Below are 19,047 nucleotides of genomic sequence, written 5' to 3' on the forward strand. Positions count from 1 at the left end.
CTCTCTCCAGCCCCCGCCCCCCCCCCCACACGCACACACACACACTCGTAAACAAATATACAGAGAAACACACAGAGAGACGGATACACACAAACAGACACACATGCGCACAGACACACACACACAGACACACACACACACGTAAACAAATATACAGAGAAACACACACAGAGACGGATACACACAAACAGACACACATGCACACAGACACACACACACACACACACACACACACACACATACATATATATATACAAGTTGGAAGAAGAGTTGTTAGGCAGAAGTGTCCACAGCAGAAGAAGAAGAGGGGATAAGAGGGTAATAGGGTGAAGACAACTAAAACTCATTATATATGCACTTAAAACTGTCAGAGAATCAAAACAAAAATATCAAAAATAAAAGGAAAAAAGGAAACAGAATTAGAACAGAAGCTAAAAGCACACAGCACACACTGTGAGCTCCAACATTGCTGGAGTTCTGATTCCACCCTTCGCTAGGGTTCCCGCTAGTCCCCGAAAGAGGAGATTCAAGAGCCAGCCAGTCTTTGCTGCCCTGACTGTGTCGTCCATGCACTAAAGCCATTGCCAAACTTTGAAACGCAGGGTGCACAAGAACGTCTATCTGTTCGTTTGCCATTTATTTATTTATATATTTATTTACTTATTTATTTATTTATTTATTTATTTATTTATTTATTTATTTATGCTTCCTCCTCTTCCTCTACTGTTAAAAACCATTTAAACTTTAAACTAAAAGCATTCTAAAACACTGTTTACATGTGTGTGGGGTTAAATTCTTCCTAGCTTTATGACATATGACTGACCTAAGCCGTAAATCCTCTAAGAATAATTGATAGAATGCAAGTGCCTCGTCTAAAAATATTTCACTCCCCATCCTTACCATTTTTAGTTTTGGAAATTATGTCATGTGGCATACACTGAATCTTAATGGCCCGATGTAGAGGAATTTTAATCCAGCAACATGGCTACTCTGGCTGAAATACACACCTTTAATCCCTCTGGCTGGAATATAGACCTACCCTGAGCACACACCTTGAATTCCAAATAATGAATGTCTAAATGAAGAGCAAAGTGTCAAATCAGAGAAAGAGTCAACAGAATGAGTCTGAGATAGGATAAGTCCAATTCTCATGAGGACAAGAAAGAGACATGACTTAAGAACAGCACAGAAACAGCAAGAGAGTTCACGGAGACAGTACAGTAGAGTTTGAGACTACAGTACAGTCTGGTGCAATGCAGTTCAGCTTGTGCAGTGCAGTTCATGGAGTTTAGAGGCAGTTTTTCCAAGGAGAGCAATTTAGTGAGGAGCACTAAATTTGAATCAGTCAGCTAGAAGAGACATTTTGAGTCAGAACAGCTGAGTTGAACCAGCCAGCCAGCGTTCAGAAAGAACTAGAAAGAATAAGCTTATTCAGCAGTAAGTCTTTGAGGCTGAAAACATTCTAGGCCTAGGTTAGCAGGCGGGAGCTGGAAGCTGAAGCCTTTAAGTTCTGGGCTTACAGAAGATCAGACTGCAAGCTAGAAGGTTCCAGTTCTGGGCGTAGGTATAGTTAGAAACACTCTGGTCTCAGCCCAAGCCTTGTATTTGTAGTGCAGCTCTCATCTCATCCCCCCATCTGAGGGAATAAAAACATTTACAACACACCTATGCTTCAGGGATGACCCAGTAAAATCCTAATAATTCATCCTTCTTTTTCTCTGCTAGGTCTTCTATTGATGTTTCTTTTTCTTTTTCTTTTTCTTTTTTTTCTTTTTTTTTTTTAAGGTGTCAGACTAGACTAAGCAGAGAGTGGAGGCTGCTGGGCAATGTAAACTGCTTACCATCCTTTCTCATCAAGTACGTCCTTATTCTTGGAAATTTAAATTTTCTTCAAAGTAGTAAGGCACATAGATCCAGGTATGGTGTCACATACCTGTGATTTCAGGAGGTGGTGTGTGGAGGCAGGAGGATCAGGAGTTTAAGGTGGTCACAGATCAAGTTTGAGGAAAGCCTGGGCTTCGTGGGATCTTGTTTCAAAAAACAAAAACAAACAAAAATTCTGATACGTAATTGAAAGTGCCCCAAAACATTTAACAAATCAAGGGCCATTCTCTCTCCACTGCCACAAGAGATAAAGTATTTCTTTAAATTTGATGTCTTTCTTTTTAGCCATGCTTTAAAGTTCTTCTCCATTTGCATGTATTATATCTTGTTTATGTTAATAGTCTTATAGTGTAATATAATTCTATAGCTTGGTTTTATCATTTAATATCATTCTGAGTTTTGACTACCTTGATACAAGTACTTTTTAGAAATTTTGAATGTCTGCTTATAACTATACAAATTATCCACTTTATTCTCTTAGTAAAGGGACTGCTTTCAGTTCCTAGAAGCCTTCTCCTTTAGCTAAATGAGGGGTGTACGCATCTTCAGCTATATGAGTGTTGCTACAGAGTTCCTAACTGGACTCTGCTAGTTTATGTAGCTAACAAAATAATTATAAGCTCTTGTTTGGCTGTATTAAGTACACTGTCATATCAGCCTTTCTAATGAATGTAAAATTTTGTCTAATTGCCCTAAATTTTTGCTCATGAAGAAGCCTAATTTTTTGTTTTGTTTCTTTGAGACTATGTCTCACTAGTATCTTTTGCTGTCCTGTAACTCACTGTGTAGACCAGGCAGTCCTCAAACTCACTGAGATCCACCTACCTCTGCCTCCTCAGTGCTAGGATTAAAGATACGTGTGATCATGCCTAGTAGGCATGAAGTTATTGTGTAATTCAAATGCTGATTCCTGTAACCCCATATCTGGTCACAATCATTGTTCTGAGAATCTCCTGTCTCAATGTTGTGTAAACACTGCTCCCCAATTGCTCCCTTATTTGACAATAAAACAGCTTACAGCCAATCACTGAGCAGGGGAGAGAATAGGGCCAGACTTTCTGCCAGCCAGGGGAGGAGTCCTTAAAAAAGAAACGTAGGGAATTGAGCCATGGGCAGAGGTCCAGGAGATGTTAGAAGAGTGGAGCTGGATCAGAAAAGTCATAAAGCACAAGTATCTCTGGGCTGTACACTGGGAGGAAGCCAGATTATTTTAGAGGGTTAAGAACAGTGTAATAACTGCTCATGTTATGTGTTCTGAAGCTTTTAAAAATAATATAGTATAGTCTCAATTATTTGGGTGATAGCTGGGTTTAAGAGAGGAACTGAGAAACAAAACCACATTTTAATAAAACTAACTTATCAATGCCATGCTGAAGAAGGCTGATTTTTTTCAAAATGATAATATAAACTATCCAGTTAATATCCTCTATTGTCAACATATTACTATTAGTTAGTAGTTTATTTTAAGGTATATTGCTAACGTTGTTGTCATTGTGTGTATAGTGTGCATGGAGAGGCAGACACTCCTGCCATGGCCCCTGTGAAGGTTAGAGGACCACTTTGTTGAAAATGTTCTCTCCTTCTACCTTTATGTGGCCTCCTGGGATGTAACCCAGTCCATCACGCATGTACCACAAGTGCTGCTCTATCTCATGGGGACTCATATTCGGTTCTTGAAATATACCTGTAAAGAATTCTTTAGGTTAGAGTTGTGACTGCTAAGATCTCATAAACTTTGCATATTAGAAATATTTGCATATTTCTTGCCCCCTTTTTCTTGTGGATGAAGCTGGCTGTAGAATTTTTGGAAGGCACATTTCCCCTTAGTGCGTTGAAGCAATGGTTTCCCTCTGTTCTTACACCAATGACTAAGGGACAGTGGACTTCTCTTTGGCTAAGGGTGAGTCCTCTGCAGATACTATGGTTTTCCCCCTCTGGTACCTTCCAAGGCATCTACTTAACCTTGCTAATCTGCAATTTTATCGTCGTGTATTATTTAGACATGGACTTATTTTTAATTAGCCTACTAGGTACTTAGAATGAATGCTCTGCCTCCGTGGACTCATCTTTCGTCATCATCTCTTAAATGTGGGCCCACCTTCCCTCAGATCTGCCCAGATTATGGAGTGTGTGTGCAGTGTTATCTTCCAGCTGCTCTTTCAGCTCTTATCAGGGTGCAATTTAGTCTACCTACTCAGAGTTAAATTTTAACTTAGTCAACTAAGTTAGCTTTACTTGGCTTCACCAGACAAGGGTTCCCAAAGACTGATCCACACACCACAGTATTCTGGCAAGGCTATTGACTATTCTTCACAACCCGGTAGTAAGGCTCTATGGCTGAAGACGACGTTTCCTTATGCCACTGAACACAAGCTGGTGCCCATCTAGAAGCTTGACGCCAACCGAGAAATGTTTTCGGTGCTGGGAGGTATGCTGGGTGCTGCCGGAGGATAGAGATTATCACCATTATCTCCCTTCTGCAAACCCCGTGACTCATAGCAGGGACCAGCCTGCAAAACTGACCAAACGCTATCAGGGAAACCAACCACTTTTTAACTTAAGGCCGAATCCATGAAATAGAAGCCATACCTCACACTTCTAAAGTGACCAAAAATCTTAGACTAGATAGGCAGGGGCCTTAAAGGAAAACCTATCATTATTACTCTTCTAAGGGAGCAGAGCAACGAAATTACTCTGAATAACACGTTGCTTATGCATAGATCAATGCATCACTCTGCCCTCCTCGGAGAAGCTTCTTCTTGCAGCAAATGGGACATAACACAAAAATCCACAACTGGACAATGCCTGGAGAGTGAGAGACTTCAGAAAATTCAGTCCTAAACGGTAAGTCTTTATCAACCTTCTTTCTCCTCAAGTCCCAAGGACCTTGCAGAATTAAAGAGAGAAAGACTGTAAGAGCCAGAAGTGCCATGGGCAGCTCAGTCTCCATGGGGGTTCCCTAGTAAGGGGAACAGGGGCTGTGTCTGACATGAACTCAGTGGCTGGCTCTTTGATCACCTCCCCCTAGTGAGGTGGCCTAAGGAGGCCACAGAGAAAGAGGATCCAGACAGTCCTGATGAGACCTGATAGGCAAGGGTCAGATAGTAGGGGAGGAGGTCCTCCCCTATCAGTGGACTAGGGAAGGGACATTGCTTGGGGTGGGAGAGGGAAGAAGGGTGGGACCAGGAGGAGATGAGGGAGGAGGCTACAGCCAGAATACAAAGTTAATAAATTGTAATAAATAATAATAATAATAATAAAGAAAAAATTTTTAAATAAATAAATTTTAAAAAAGAAAAGAAATTAAAACAAAACATAATAAAGAAAAATAAATAATTTTTTTTTCAAAAGAAAAAAAAAGAGCCAGAAGTAGAGGATGGCTCCACAAAACAGCATCTATCTTCCATATACAACAGAGCTGATCATATATAAAATACGACACACCATAAGGTGGTCTTGATTTCTTTTTCTAATTAGATTTTGACATGGTCTTAACTCATGTGTGGATTCAGAATATGTCACGTTCCTTTGCTGTCTTTGAGCCATTCGCAGAGATCAGGGAAGACATCAGCGCGTTGAGGTGAGGGCCAGTGAGCTTACTTTCCCACAGACAGCGCCAGCATAACACAGGTGGCGTGCGGCTCTGCAGGTTTCACGCTCATAGCTGTCGTTACTCTCTGTGAGAAAGTTACGGGCCCAGTGTGCGTTTTCTGTAACGACACACGCTTCCCAGAGCAACAGGTGCCACCACTGTGTTCACTGGATGGAAATCTGAACATCCTGAATGTGATTATCAGAGCGAGGGCATGAACACAGGGTGAGGATCCCAGGCGCCCTGCGCATGGTAGGAGCTGCTGACACTAGAGACACAGCTGCCTGAGCTAGCTCTGCTTTGCCTGACTGAAATCTACTGAAGCAGCTGCATCAGGGTCGGAGCCTCAAAGAGACAAACCTAAGTGGGTCTGGTGCAGTTCTCTTGAGCAAGAAAGGAGAGGTGATTATACCATCCCTTCTGATGGCAGACGTGGGGGAAAGACTGATCCTGAATCCCAGGCTCAAACTACTGTTTTGTGTTTGGAAGATGGTTAGGGATCTGATCTGTGAATCTAAATGGAACCCTGAGATGTGTCAGCCACAGTCACCCAGGGTGCAACCATTACAGCCACTGCCTTGGTTCATGTCCAGATCATTTTTTCTTAGAACATTTTAACAGCTTTCTGAGTAAATTCTTCCCTCCTATCTCACCTTCGTTTTTATTTCTCCTCAACACATGTCCTTCCAGAAGGCACAGATCTTCTCACTTTAGTATCTCTGTCACAAGCCAGCCACCCCTAACTGATGTTTCCCTCCCTAATCAATTTCAAGTTTCTTTTGTTTGTTCCTGACGCCTCAAGTAATTTTCTATCTAATGTCCTTGGTAACTCTGTCATTTATTGCTCATATGTTGTGTTCCATGTGCTCTGTTGATTTTGTATTATTAGTCAGAGTGAAAGACACAAAATTCTATATATTATAAAGCATTTCAATTATTTTTTAACGGCATCTAGTAGGTGCTATTATTACATAGAGTAACAAAGAATAGGGCAATTTAGTCTGGCCAACCACAGTTTATAAGCTAAATCTGAACAGCAAGTTGTTTTTGTAAGTCTCAGGAGATAATGTTAAAATTTTCATTTTTAGTGGGGTTGATGAGAATCAGAGAAATAGTAACTCGTAACACATGGAAACAATTTGAAGTTCAAATTCTGGGGTCTCTAAAGTAGTAATCAGAGCGGAGCGCCAGAGTTTCATGTCTGTGTTATCCCGGGGTGAACAGCAAAAGGGTTGCTAGTTCCTGGAATGGGCGACAGATCCGAAAGCTGAGACTTGGTGGGAATTCATGTCTGCTCAAGGCTACAGTATGACTTCCGCATGTTTTTGACATTATGCTCAGCCTTTGAACCGTCCCGCTGCATTGCTGCTTGGTAATTTGTCCATTGTCTAGGCAAGACTCAACATCTTTCAGCCTGGGGCTCTGCTACAGGAGGGCTCCCCAGTGTCAGATCACTGCTGTCGTTCCTTTGATCCGTCTTCATTCTTTCTATCATATAAAGTCTCAACACACTCAAAATCTCTCCCTGTATTCCTGGCCACCTTTCCTGAATTATTTTGGAGCACTTGATAGCAAGTGTTGCTGACCAGTGTGGCCTTGCCTGGTTAAACGTGTTTTTATGTGTCATTGTTTTTCTGGTTCCTCGGCCACGGCAGAGAATATGACCAATAAATAGAATTAAATAAACCAACTATTTATATTCATAATAGTGGTAGATGACTAATATAGCCAAGGGCTGTTTCCATATGTCTTCTGCAACCTTGACAGCCACCATTTCTGGGTGCTGCCTGACACAGGAATTATGGCTTTTTTCTTGCAAGAAACTGCCTTTTCCTCCTGAAGTGCTCACATGATACTGAAGCATTTTCATCAATTAAATATCAGCCAGGTGTCAAAGCATAAGGCTTTTGAACTAGCCACCTGAATCAGTTAAGCTGTTGTGCTCAATTCATTCTTTGCCTCCCCCCCCAACTTCCTCTCGGGGTACCAGACTCAGAGCAACTCTATCAAAAATTCAAAGCTCTGCCTCTGGGCCTCCTGCTCTGTCATTGCTTATTCCATGGAGACAGGCTCTAGCACAGGTCTGATGGCTGCAACAAATGTCCTTTTTATCCACAAGAGCAGAGCGTCAGTCCTGCCAGCAGGTACTACAAGTGCTTTAGAAAGTTAAAACTGGAAGAGGAAGATGGTGAGTATGAATCAGAAGGTCATTAATTACGGGAGTTTTAGGGCTCAAAATTAGCCTTACTTATCATGTTATTAAATTCCCTCTCTCATGATATGTACTCAAATACCACCTGATGCCGCTTCAAGTCTAATGTCAAAACATTCATGCTTTATGTACAATTCTCACATTCCCAACTTATCACCTCTTCTAAAATCTGTACTTTTAGGGATCATTTCTACAGTTCGTTACTAAAATCTGAGTGTACTTTAGATTTTAAAACAGGGCACAGCCCTGCTGGGAAGATGGTTTAGTCGTCTGTGTTTGAGCCCTAGAACCTGTATTCAAAGCCCCGAGTGGGGACTGAGGCCATGGCTCAGAGGGTAAAGGCGCTTGCTGACCAGTCTGAAGACTTGGCTTTAATCCCCATAACTCACAGAAAGGAGGAAGGAGAGACTATGTTCCTGCTAGTTGTCCTCTGACCTCCATATGTGTGTCCTCACGTGTGCACATGCATACAGACCCAGACAAGCAGAGGGGGACCACATACACACACACACACACACACACACACACACACACACACACACATACATAGATATATATACACACAGAGACATACACACAGAAGGGCCCCTCCCCACAGAGATACACAGATACACACACACACAAATATACACACGGAGACATACACACACACACACACACACACACACACACACACACAGTAAATTGTATTAATAGGAAACAGAGTCAGGAGACAGCCCATGCTTGCAATCCCAAAGCTAGTGAGGTGGAGAAAGGTTGATCCTTGGGGCGACTCTCTAACCCTTCTAGCTGAATAGACAAGCTCCAAGGCAAGCACGAGACCAAATATGGATGAAAGCGTTTCTGAGGACGACACCCAAGAAAGGCCTCTGTCTTCACAGGTACACAGGCACACGTAACCATATGCGGTGGTTGATTGTACCTCATTCTGACCTCATTTGCATGTACCTTTCTTCTTCTCTTCTTGCTTCCCTTTTCTTTCTTTTTAAGAGATATGATTAGGTTAGCTTTGAATTTGATGGACAGTAGAGAATAATGCTGAAGCCTCCTGGCTTCCTGCTCCTAGTTCTGGGATGCTGAGATAACAGGTGTGAGGCCTTCAACTTTTTAAATAACCATCAGCTAAGGGGCTATAGTCTCCAACTTTGCTTCTTGGAAACGGGTCCATACTTGATAGGGGCTGGAAGATGGCTCAGCATTCAAGAGCCCTGACTGCCCTTCTGGAGGATCTGAGTTCAACTCCCAGTACCCACGTGGCAGCTCACAACTGTTGTAACTCCTGTTTCAGAGGATCTGACACCTTAAAACAGACATACATGCAGGCAAACCACCAATACACCTAAAATAAAATTAAGTTTAAAAATGCTATGACAGAACATGTTTTATGTTTCCATATTCTCTTTTGCATCATGCTTTAGCCTCTGCTCCTCCGACTTTCTCCTATTCTTTCTCAATTACTTTGAGCTAAATTATATGGTTCAGCTACAAAAAGCCCAGGCCAGGTGTTTATGAAATGACGAAGCTGTGCAAAGCAGAGTGTTGACTTGGGAGAGGTGTAGTTACTGTGCACCTGTAGCTACTGTGCCAGTCTCAGCCCAGATTCGCCTTTTTCTGGAATGGAGGACAGAATTTTACAAGGCGAGATTTTCCTTTAACTGAATTAATTTCCAGATCTTTCCTTTAGATCCATTAACCTTGCAGGTCTTGGGTCCGTGCCATTGCTAATTCTCAGAATTTAATAATGACCCTGGGATTCTGCCAATGAGACTTTAATTAATTTTTCTCAGTCAGGTTAAAACTATGTCTCCTAGCTTTCTTTTCAGTTCTTTCTTCTGATTGTTTCTTTCTTTCTTTCTTTCTTTCTTTTTCTTTTTCTTTTTTTTTCTATCCTACCAGACACTGACATGCTGTCCTTTTCCCTAATCACATCCATACTGGTCACATGTAACTGACAGTTTAAAAATGGCAGCCACTGAAAAGCTCACATTGAAGAACATGAGCAAAGGGAACTTCGATGAAGCATTCAGTTGTTCTGATGACAAACTTCTGTGTCATGGAGCTCACTCTTCCCACTCTCCCTCATACTCTGCAGCGTGTTACCTTACAGTGTGATGTGCAAGCCAGAGAGCACAGAGAAAATCACCCGCAGCTAAGACCATTGCTAAAAACTTCCCAATATTGCATCAACTCTCCATTTCATTTCACCTCTCTGCATGTTTCAGACAATGGAAGCCAACGCTGTATTTAAGGTCAGATGAGAAATAGTGGCTGGTATCTGTGTGTGCCTGTCATTCCAGAACTTGGGAGGCCGAGTCAGAAGGGATGGGAGGTTAAAGCCAACCCAGGCTGCATAACAAGACACTGCTTAACAACAAAGAACAAACAAGCAGCCATATTTTGATGTCCTTAGCTAAGAATGTACAATTAAAATCAAGCGGGCTGACTATGAATACAAACTCACTCTCCCAAGTGAGAGTTGCTGAATTGCTTCATTCAGGAATATATGTTGGAACAAGACACAAAAATCCAGGCTCATGCATTTAAGTTGTTTGGGAAGAATTTACATGGTCCAGTCATTAACCTGAATTTATCATTCAGCCCCAAAATATATTGTCAATAAAGTTTACTTCTTTGGTTTAGAAAATGTTTTTAATGAGGTTATAGTGAATGCCATTAAGCCTGGGTAAAGAGCTGTTTTCTTAATATAATGGAGAATGTAGAGATGAGTCATCAGAGCCCAAGCCAAACAGTGTTGCCATTCTGGTGAACTCTGCCTCAGCCAGAGCCTCATGAAGACACACTCAGGGAAAGACACAGAGACTCACGTCACAAAATGCTTACTTGTCAACACGGTGATCGATCTGGATGGTTTGGTGACCACGTTCCCGTTGACCACCACCAGAGTGATTATGTAATAAAGACCATGGTAAGTGGCCTGAAAGACCACGGGAGGAGGCAATGTGCTGTTGAATTCCTCAAATTCGAAGAAATAGTTTTTGGATTCACCAGCTACCCTCACAACGTATACAGATGCTGGGCTGACGATGTCAGAAGCTTCTAAAGACACAACAATGCTGTTGTCATCTTGGACGGTCACGTGGAACGCTGTACCAATCTGTTCGAGAGAAAGACAGGAGATGGGGTCAAGTGATATGTGATGAAATTATGCCAAGATAATTTTTCTAAAACCAAACTCATGATGAGCATGATTTCCCATGGCAGCCATGGGTGTTTTATTCACACAACAAAAGTCAGCTTGCCCATCTCACAAAAAAATGATCTCAGAGTTTTAAAAGGAACATTTGATACTCCAGTGAAAATCTGCTTCCAGCACATGGATTATTTAATGTGAAAAGCACACAATACACATCAAATGGATGAACAAATGACAAATGAAATCCCTGTCAAAGTTAATTTCCAGGGAAGCCCTGTGTTCTCGAAAGTAGGAGAAGTGTTTGAGCAAACACTCTTTTAGAGGAAGTTATTTCAAGGTAATTATTTCCTTTTTCTTGCTCACCTGTCAGTTCTGAAAGTGGGGAAGATGTCAGGACAGAATCCTGTAATGATAATTCACTCCATTATACATTAGCCAGCTCTTAAGCAGAGAAACCATAGTAAAATGAAACATCGCCCATACTGAAGAGCCATGGGTGGTGAAAATCCTTCCTTCAAATCTTCAGGTGAGTTTACGACTGGGGATATAGCTCAGTTGCTAGAGTGCTTAGCTTGGATGTATGAAACTAGAATCAGTCCCAAATACACACACACACACACACACACACACACACACACACACACACATATGAATGCTCTAAACATAAAAGAAAGCTTTAAAAAATGTATAAATTATATTTGAAAAATCATTTGTGTAGTCCTTACTGTCTATTCTTGATCCTCCGCAGATTCCAAGTGCAGAAATAATCCATTTTGGGTTGCAACCGAGATTAATGTGCTTTGTACCACCTATTGCTTTGATTCTTCACACATTTAGTGACCTGTACAAGTTATCTCACAACCATGAGCCCCAGATTTCTCTTCTATAGCAGGTGCACAGAAGAACTGCAGCCAGCGGTTAACCATCTACCTAGCATAGGCGCCACAGTCAGCACTGCAGAGACCATCTGCAAATGACCCCACAGCATGCAAGATATTTGTCATGATAGAAATATGGTTACGTTCACTCTCAGTTTGCATTTGAGGGTCAGAAAGGTTACAGTACTCTCCCAAGGTCCTCTCATAAGTTCAAAAACCCAAGCTCACTTTTTGTATATTGTCTCCTTCACTTGTTTCTTAACGCTGACTTTGTAAATACATGAAAGGATCAAAGTCCTGACGTTTGCCTGAATCACATGTGGGCATTGATCTCTTAAAATTAATCTATTTATTTATTTTTGTGTGTCACGTGTTTTGAGCAACTAAGTTAAGCCAGGAGTATACACCAAGTCCTAAATGAGGGTTCAGAGACCTAAAAATATACCAGTTTTCCTTCTTTTTTTGAACTCATGTTAACGGGAGTTAGGACTTATATGAGATAGCCGGCATTAGTGAGTATTTAGTTCTCTCTTCACAGTAAACAGATTGCACTCATGGTATTTTAACCATACTGGTTGGGAGGGGGTCGACCTTATCTTAGGTAAGGAGATGTACCCATAGCTCCAGGATTAGAGCCAGGGAGGTGCTGGTACCCCCTGATGGGTGTAGTCATGTTTGTAAAAGAAGATGGTCTCTGTGCATGGATTCTAAATTTCTTGCTATCCAATTGTCTCTCGCCCTCAGACATGAGACAAAAACCACTTGCTTGGTGGTGTCTACCTTTCCTCTGCACACACAGGACATTGAACCTCTTGCTTTATCAACCCTTGGTCCTTCTGCACAGAGAGAGGAACTGTTGGGTGGTCATCTGAAGGACAGGGCTGTGCGTAGCTGACCCCCCACCCTTGGCGTGAGGCTAGCTCAGAAGCACTCAATTTTTCTGTCTCCCACATCTACTTCCTGATGCTAAATACTGCTGTTCCTAAGCAGAGAACTGTACAAACAGCTGCCCTTGGTGCCTAATCTCAGCCTGTGTTTTCCTTGCTGAGAAGAAGAACCTGGTATTTGTCTCCTGGCAACCTGGAGCAGCAGGAAGGAATGCTTGTGACAGGGAAGCTGAGCTGTGGGGAAAGGAGACACAGATTCAAGCACAGACCCGACTCAAAACAAGATGGTATTTGGTGATTTCCATGACAGTTCATGAAATTTTTGGTGAACAGGATACTCTGGTTACAGATACATCTTCAGATTAGCTGATGACTGATGAGAAAACATTTGATTTTCGCTTACTGAAAAGTTTGACAAACTGTGCTACTTTTTTCCATAATAGTTTTTTATTTTAAGTGTAATTCAAACTTTGTTTGTAATCTCAGAGTTTTTGTATCTTGGTGACCTAAAATAATAATTGGTCTTATTAATAAGCATTATTTTTCACAAATCATATATATATATATATATACACATGCATATATATATGAATATATATATATATATATATATATATATATATATATATATATATGAATTTACAGTGAGTATTTTGCTCAACAGCTTAAAGTTTCATTCAGGGCAAAGAAGCATGAAATGTGTTGATGTTGTAATTATTTAATATTCATCTCTTTCATACAAATATTAGTTTTTAGCACATAACAACAATGAAAAAGTTGTTACCCAAAATGTAGACAAACGATGCACTAAACATAATGACACTCAAATCTGGCTTTTGCACCTCATTGGTTATAGAAGTTGGTTCACTAACTGAGAAAACATTACATTTCCAAACATTAAAGTCATAATTATAAAGAATTTTTTTGCATGAAGTCTTAGCCAGCCAGTAACCATGGCTGCAGCGGTGAAGAAGGGAAGCCACAGAACATTCTGTGTTTGAGTACATGTCTAAAGTATCATGATGCCACACAGACAGTGGAATCTTCCAGAAAAGGGAGTAACCTTCCAAATGCCAGTGGCAGCTTTGGCTCTGGTTGTATCAGCTATGAAGATAAGTCTTGGCCCATGCACTCCCAGGTTGCCAAAAATAAGTCAGAGTGGCTAATCAAATTCATTTGCTGGGAGTATTGAGGAGAGGCAGTGGGCCAAGAGAGATTGAGGCAGTGAACCTAAAAGGAATCTTGTTTCAGCTGGTGCCTCCTTCCGGGTCCTTTCTGCCTTAGCTTGTCCTGGGATCTGTCTATGCTCAAGAGGAGGGTCTGACTGTGTTCTCTAGCCATGAACTCTCTGCTAAGAGCAAGAAGGAACAGAAGTAACTATTACTCATTTATGTCGGGACTACAACAATGTTTTAAGAAAGATTTTTTTTGAGGATGGGTACCACTAGAATTGCTTAATTCTGCGGATTTTTCACCTAAATTGCATTTACATGACACATTTTAAAAGACTTTAAAAAAATGTTTGGCAGCTTCATACGTTTATAAGACGATATCAGTAGTTCTTGGCCCCTTTTCCCTCCTTCAGTACCTTCCTCTTTCTCAGCAGCTCTCCCTTCTGCTTCCATATCTCAGTTCTGTGTGGTGAATTGAGGTTGAGAACAGCTTCTAGCCAGAGCAGATGTAGGAGGCTACCTACTGGATCAAGGAGAACTCGGTAGAAGTTACAGCACTGAGGAAAGTGACATTCCTCCCCCTAATAACTGTTAAGTGCCATGAGTCACTCTCAAGAGGTGGGATGAAATGACAGAGCCAAGTCTAGATTCCTGTCTCTGCATGCTCGCAGAAGCAGCAGCTGGGGCCTGAGGTTTGGCTGTAGCTAGAGGTGGGAATTCAGGAGCTTGTGATTGGTCCATAACTAATCATGGGAGAAAAAGAGCTACCAGGGATAGGGAAGAAAACAGTACTAAAAAGGCCCTGAGGTATTGGATGAGGAATGAGACTGGCCAGAGACTGGTCCAAGCATGGGTAAATAGTTCACTGTCCTAAAGAAAGGTAATAATGATGACTACTATTTGATAAGCCTTTGAAATGAGCAGTTTACATATGATTTTTCTTTTACCTCTTTAGGCACTTATCAGATATTAAGTATTATGATCTATAGTTAATACAGTGAGCTACAACAATTTGTTTACATCCATAGCAGTAGGCTTGAACTCAAGAGTGTCTGTGTTTATATTCCTGCTCTGTAATTTACTACCTGTGAATGCTCATGGGAGTTTAGCCATCTCTAAACTTCATTTTTGTGTTGTCTAGAATAAGAAAATTGTATGACTCATGGATTGTGTGTGTGTGTGTGTGTGTTCACAGAGTTTTACAGCATGGAAGCACAATACAGAATGATAACTAAATCCCATTACTCACTATGCACTTGTATGAAATACAAATGCTATTTTCTTATCGAGTGGCTATGTGTATTGGAATGAAATGGCAGCTTATTATAACACAATGAATATTTCCTGTCATTGTGGAGAGATAACGCATGTGAGGAAGGAATTCAACCTAGAATTTAAAAAAAACAACAGCAACAAAACTGACACGCTGAAAGATGGGCCAGGATTTTACATGACATGGAGGAGAATTATGATATCCATGCATCCATTTTGTATTTTGTAGGTAACTTTGGATTCATTTTCTCAGTGAGTCCTCAAAACACCCAATTAAGTTCAATTATCTCAATTCACAGGTGAAGGGTGTCGAGGATCTAAGATACTACATGGATTTCTCAAGGTAACTTGTATTGTGAGAAAGAATGGGCACCATCCCAGGAAACTTTAACAGTCAACTTGGCTCAGCTTAGGGTCACCTGAGAAGGGAGTCTCAGTTGAGTGATTGTCCAGATTAGATTAGATCGTCTTGATGGATGTCAGAGGGCACGGTCAACTGTGTGCAGCACTCGTCTCCAGACAGAGGGTCTAGGCTGCAGAAGAAGCTGTTTTTTTTTTTCTATGGTTTCTGCTTGGGTTCTTGCCTTGACTTCACCCCCATGATGGACTGAGACATGGAAGTGTAAGCAGAAATAAACTCTTCCCTCCTCGAAGCTTCCTCTGGTTGGAGTGTTATTTTGCCACAACAGAATGAAACTAGAATATATATTTAAGGGAATGCTTTCAGTTACAATTTTTATGACTTTTTACTATGCCTTTGTCCTCAGGCTGTAAGGACTTAAAGAAGAATGATTTCCCAAATGCCAACTTCCATATCCATACGTAGTTGATGAGGACTCCCTCAGCATAGACCATGGTTGACTTCTCTAGATTGTGCTTGACAGGTGACTGGAATGTACGGTATGAAAAAGGAAAAAAAAAAAAACTCTGAAAATTAACAGAGTTGAATTAAAATTCCTCGGCATAGCTATTTTCTCATTTTACATCTTCCCAGGCGTGTTCAACCGAGAGAGATGGCTGTGAATGAATTCAGCTCAACACATTTGCAGGTGACCGTGTCATATTACAGTGTAAAGGGTTAGACATCCTCATGGTCTTTGTTGTCTCGGGTTAGTATCAGTGATACCAGGCCCTAAGGTGAGAGTGTGAGTGTGTGTGAGTGTGTGTGAGTGTGTGTGTGTGTGTGTGTGTGTGTGTGTGTGCAGGTACGCCACAGCTCTTGAGTGGAGGTCATAAGATGACATTCAGGAGTGAGTACTCTTTCCACCTTGTGGGGCAGAGGGATTGAACTCAGGTTGTCAGCCTTGGTGGCAGGTACATTTACCCTAATGCTACTCATACATTTTTGATCAATTTCCTGCCCGGTTTTCTTTAGAGGGTGTGAATTTTAGAAGCTGTATCTTCTTTATAGGACATGAATCCTAAGGATAGCGTATGAACCAGCAAGCCTAACTTTCAGTCCATTCACCCGCTCTTTAGTACTTTGGTTCCATGACATCGTGAACAAAAGCTCTTCTTTTTCTCTTAGCACAGTGACAGCCTGAGCTCACCTAGTTGAGTGAGGTAACCATGGAAACAGCATTACTACTAGCAGTGCTGAGACATTTAGAAGCCTGGAAACTGTGCTAAGCTGATGATTGACAGGGGTTGGGGGGGTGGAGTAGGAGTGGATCTTCTTCCCAGGGGGCCACAAATCCCTATGATCTCAGCAGGTGAACAGCTAGGCAAAGTCTAGACACCTGTGACTTTCTTCCAGCTTAAGGTGCGATGGGAAGTAGATGAGGCTGAGAGGCTAAGTTTGTCTCTGTTGAGGAAAGTTTGAAAATGGCTTCCCTTTATGAAAATGCTCGGGGGAACCCTGTTGTTTCACCCACCAGAAGACACTGGGGAAGACAGTGCTGCAGAGCTCTTGTTTTAGCATGCCTGAGTCTAGTTAAATTGCCCTAGTCATGAAGCATCTCTCCAATGGTGACTCCAACGGTAGTACCGTTAATTAAATCCTGAAGACAGTTAATAAATAGGGTAGCCTCCTTCCGAAGATCACCACATGCTTGCTTAGGTAAGACCCTTGTGACATTTTGTAGTTCTGTCTCCCAATAGCCCTTCATTTAAAGCTGCTGAGATCCACAGCGTCGTGTGAGACCTTTAAAGAAAATAGGCTCCTATGTCCATTATCACTAGGACTCTTTAAAAAGTTCCCTATATTCAGAGGGAAAAACCCCTTAAAGTTAAAGAAAATGGAGAGCAGTAATTCACAGTCTTTTCTCCATTTTGTAGTGTTCTTCATCTGCTGCAGAAAGAAGCCTCTTCAATGGTAATAAGAGCCACATTTATCTTTGAGTATAAGGACCAGCATTTAAAATCCAGTTAGCAATTATGCTGGTTTAGTAAAGTGTTAGTAGTAGGTTATTATCTATTCCTGACCTAACTACCCATGAGTAACTCGCACTGTTTCCAGTATGAAGCATGGTTTCCTTCCTACTATGTGGGCCTTTAGTCCCGTTAGACCGTTGCTGGTCACTGCCAATGTATGAGTGCCGCTACTGTGCCTTAAGGGACACCTTGTGATGCAGGTCATAGTTGTGCTTCATAGGAGTCACATCATAGTAGGCTCAGCAAACATAGAGGGACCGGAAAGATCAGAAGCCAGAGGCCCGAGAAGTCTGCTGTGACAGAGGTGAAATGAAATGAAATGTCAACAGTATGACTGCTGAACAAGGACTGAACAATGGTAATACCCGTTGACACCCCAAAGTGGGTGGTGAAATCCACTAGCGCCCCATCCCTGGATGAAGAGCTATAGGCAACTCATGAGTGCTGGGCAAAGGAGAATTATTTCCAGGGATGCCGCCCCTACTTAGTTATTTAACACCAAGTAGTCAGCCCTGAAATCATATGCTTATAAGCAATGCTAACTGAATTCAGCGTGTTATATTTATATATCTATTTGTATATATAATTAATATTTTATATAAATATATTTAATTTTTTAAAGTGACCATGAAATTGAGAAGGGTTAGAAGGAGGAGGTAATGTTGTAATTATATTTTAGTCAAAAATAAAAATTTTAAGAAGTTAAGAACTAAATGCTAAGGAAAAAAAAATCTACCTTTAGGTTATAAAATAGGAACTAGCCACATTCCCATTTTAAACAAAAGCAAATGTTCGCTTATGTTGTCTGATAGCTCTGGAGCTCCTATTGGGGAAAATGACCACTCGGTAAAGAAGGAAACATTTGAGGGTCTGAAGAGAAGGATCTGGGCAAATGACCAAAACCATAAACAGACTGATATCCTGTAAAAACAAATGGCTTAATTCCAGAAAGTGAAGGAAGAAATGAAAGACAAAGAGATAAGGAAATGGTGGAGAAAAGAGCCAGCAAAACAGTGCGATGCTGGAAGTGAAGGGGCAGGCAGCCAGTGGAAACACACAGATGGAGAGGGAGCGAAGGGGCACTGGAAAGCTGGAAATGCCTAATGCTGTATTTGAAGATAGCCTTTTAATCAGCAAATGTTTCCCTCTCCTGGATTCCCAGACTTTTGGAACGTCTGCGGCCCTCCCAGGTCCTTGGTGTGGATGGAAAGCTTCTGGAACTCACTAAAAAGGTTAAGTTTCACACTAGCATGGTAGGGCATAGGGGTGGTCTCTGAGGAAGCGAGCACCTGAAGGGAAAGGCATTGGGGAGAATAAGCATGTCTATTAAGGTGGTGAAAAAAATCTCATGGGGGATTTGAAATTTTATCAGAGCAGAGTGGGTTTGCAGCCTGATTCATTTAAGTGTCCGTGAGAAGGCATTTCTGATGACAGTGAAGTGCCGGGAGACCATAGGCAGAGGTGAGAGGGCTCGAACTGATGAGGTGATTTAGGAAAGAAATAACAGCAATTCAGGTCTAAGTAGCCTTAGGAGAGAATCAGAATGCATAGTCCTCTAAACCCAGTGACTTCAGCACACACACACACACACACACACACACACACACACACACACACACACAC

General features: G+C 41.5%; 1 protein-coding gene and 1 pseudogene across 2 annotated transcripts in view; one reads left to right on the forward strand and one right to left on the reverse strand.

Annotated features, from left to right (window-relative positions):
• Positions 1-19,047, reverse strand: part of Ptpro (protein tyrosine phosphatase receptor type O) — a 198,680-nt gene that overhangs the window by 81,965 nt on the left and 97,668 nt on the right. For both annotated transcript variants that reach the window (XM_055610517.1, XM_055610509.1), the window contains exon 2: positions 10,530-10,803. In XM_055610517.1, the coding sequence (XP_055466492.1) occupies positions 10,530-10,803 (274 nt within the window). The remainder of the gene's footprint in view (positions 1-10,529; positions 10,804-19,047) is intronic.
• On the forward strand, positions 7,854-8,045 carry LOC129680431 (small nucleolar RNA U3; annotated as a pseudogene).

Source organism: Psammomys obesus, unplaced genomic scaffold (genome assembly GCF_907164565.1).
Source record: "Psammomys obesus unplaced genomic scaffold, mPsaObe1.curated_primary_1811, whole genome shotgun sequence".
NCBI lineage: Eukaryota > Metazoa > Chordata > Mammalia > Rodentia > Muridae > Psammomys > Psammomys obesus.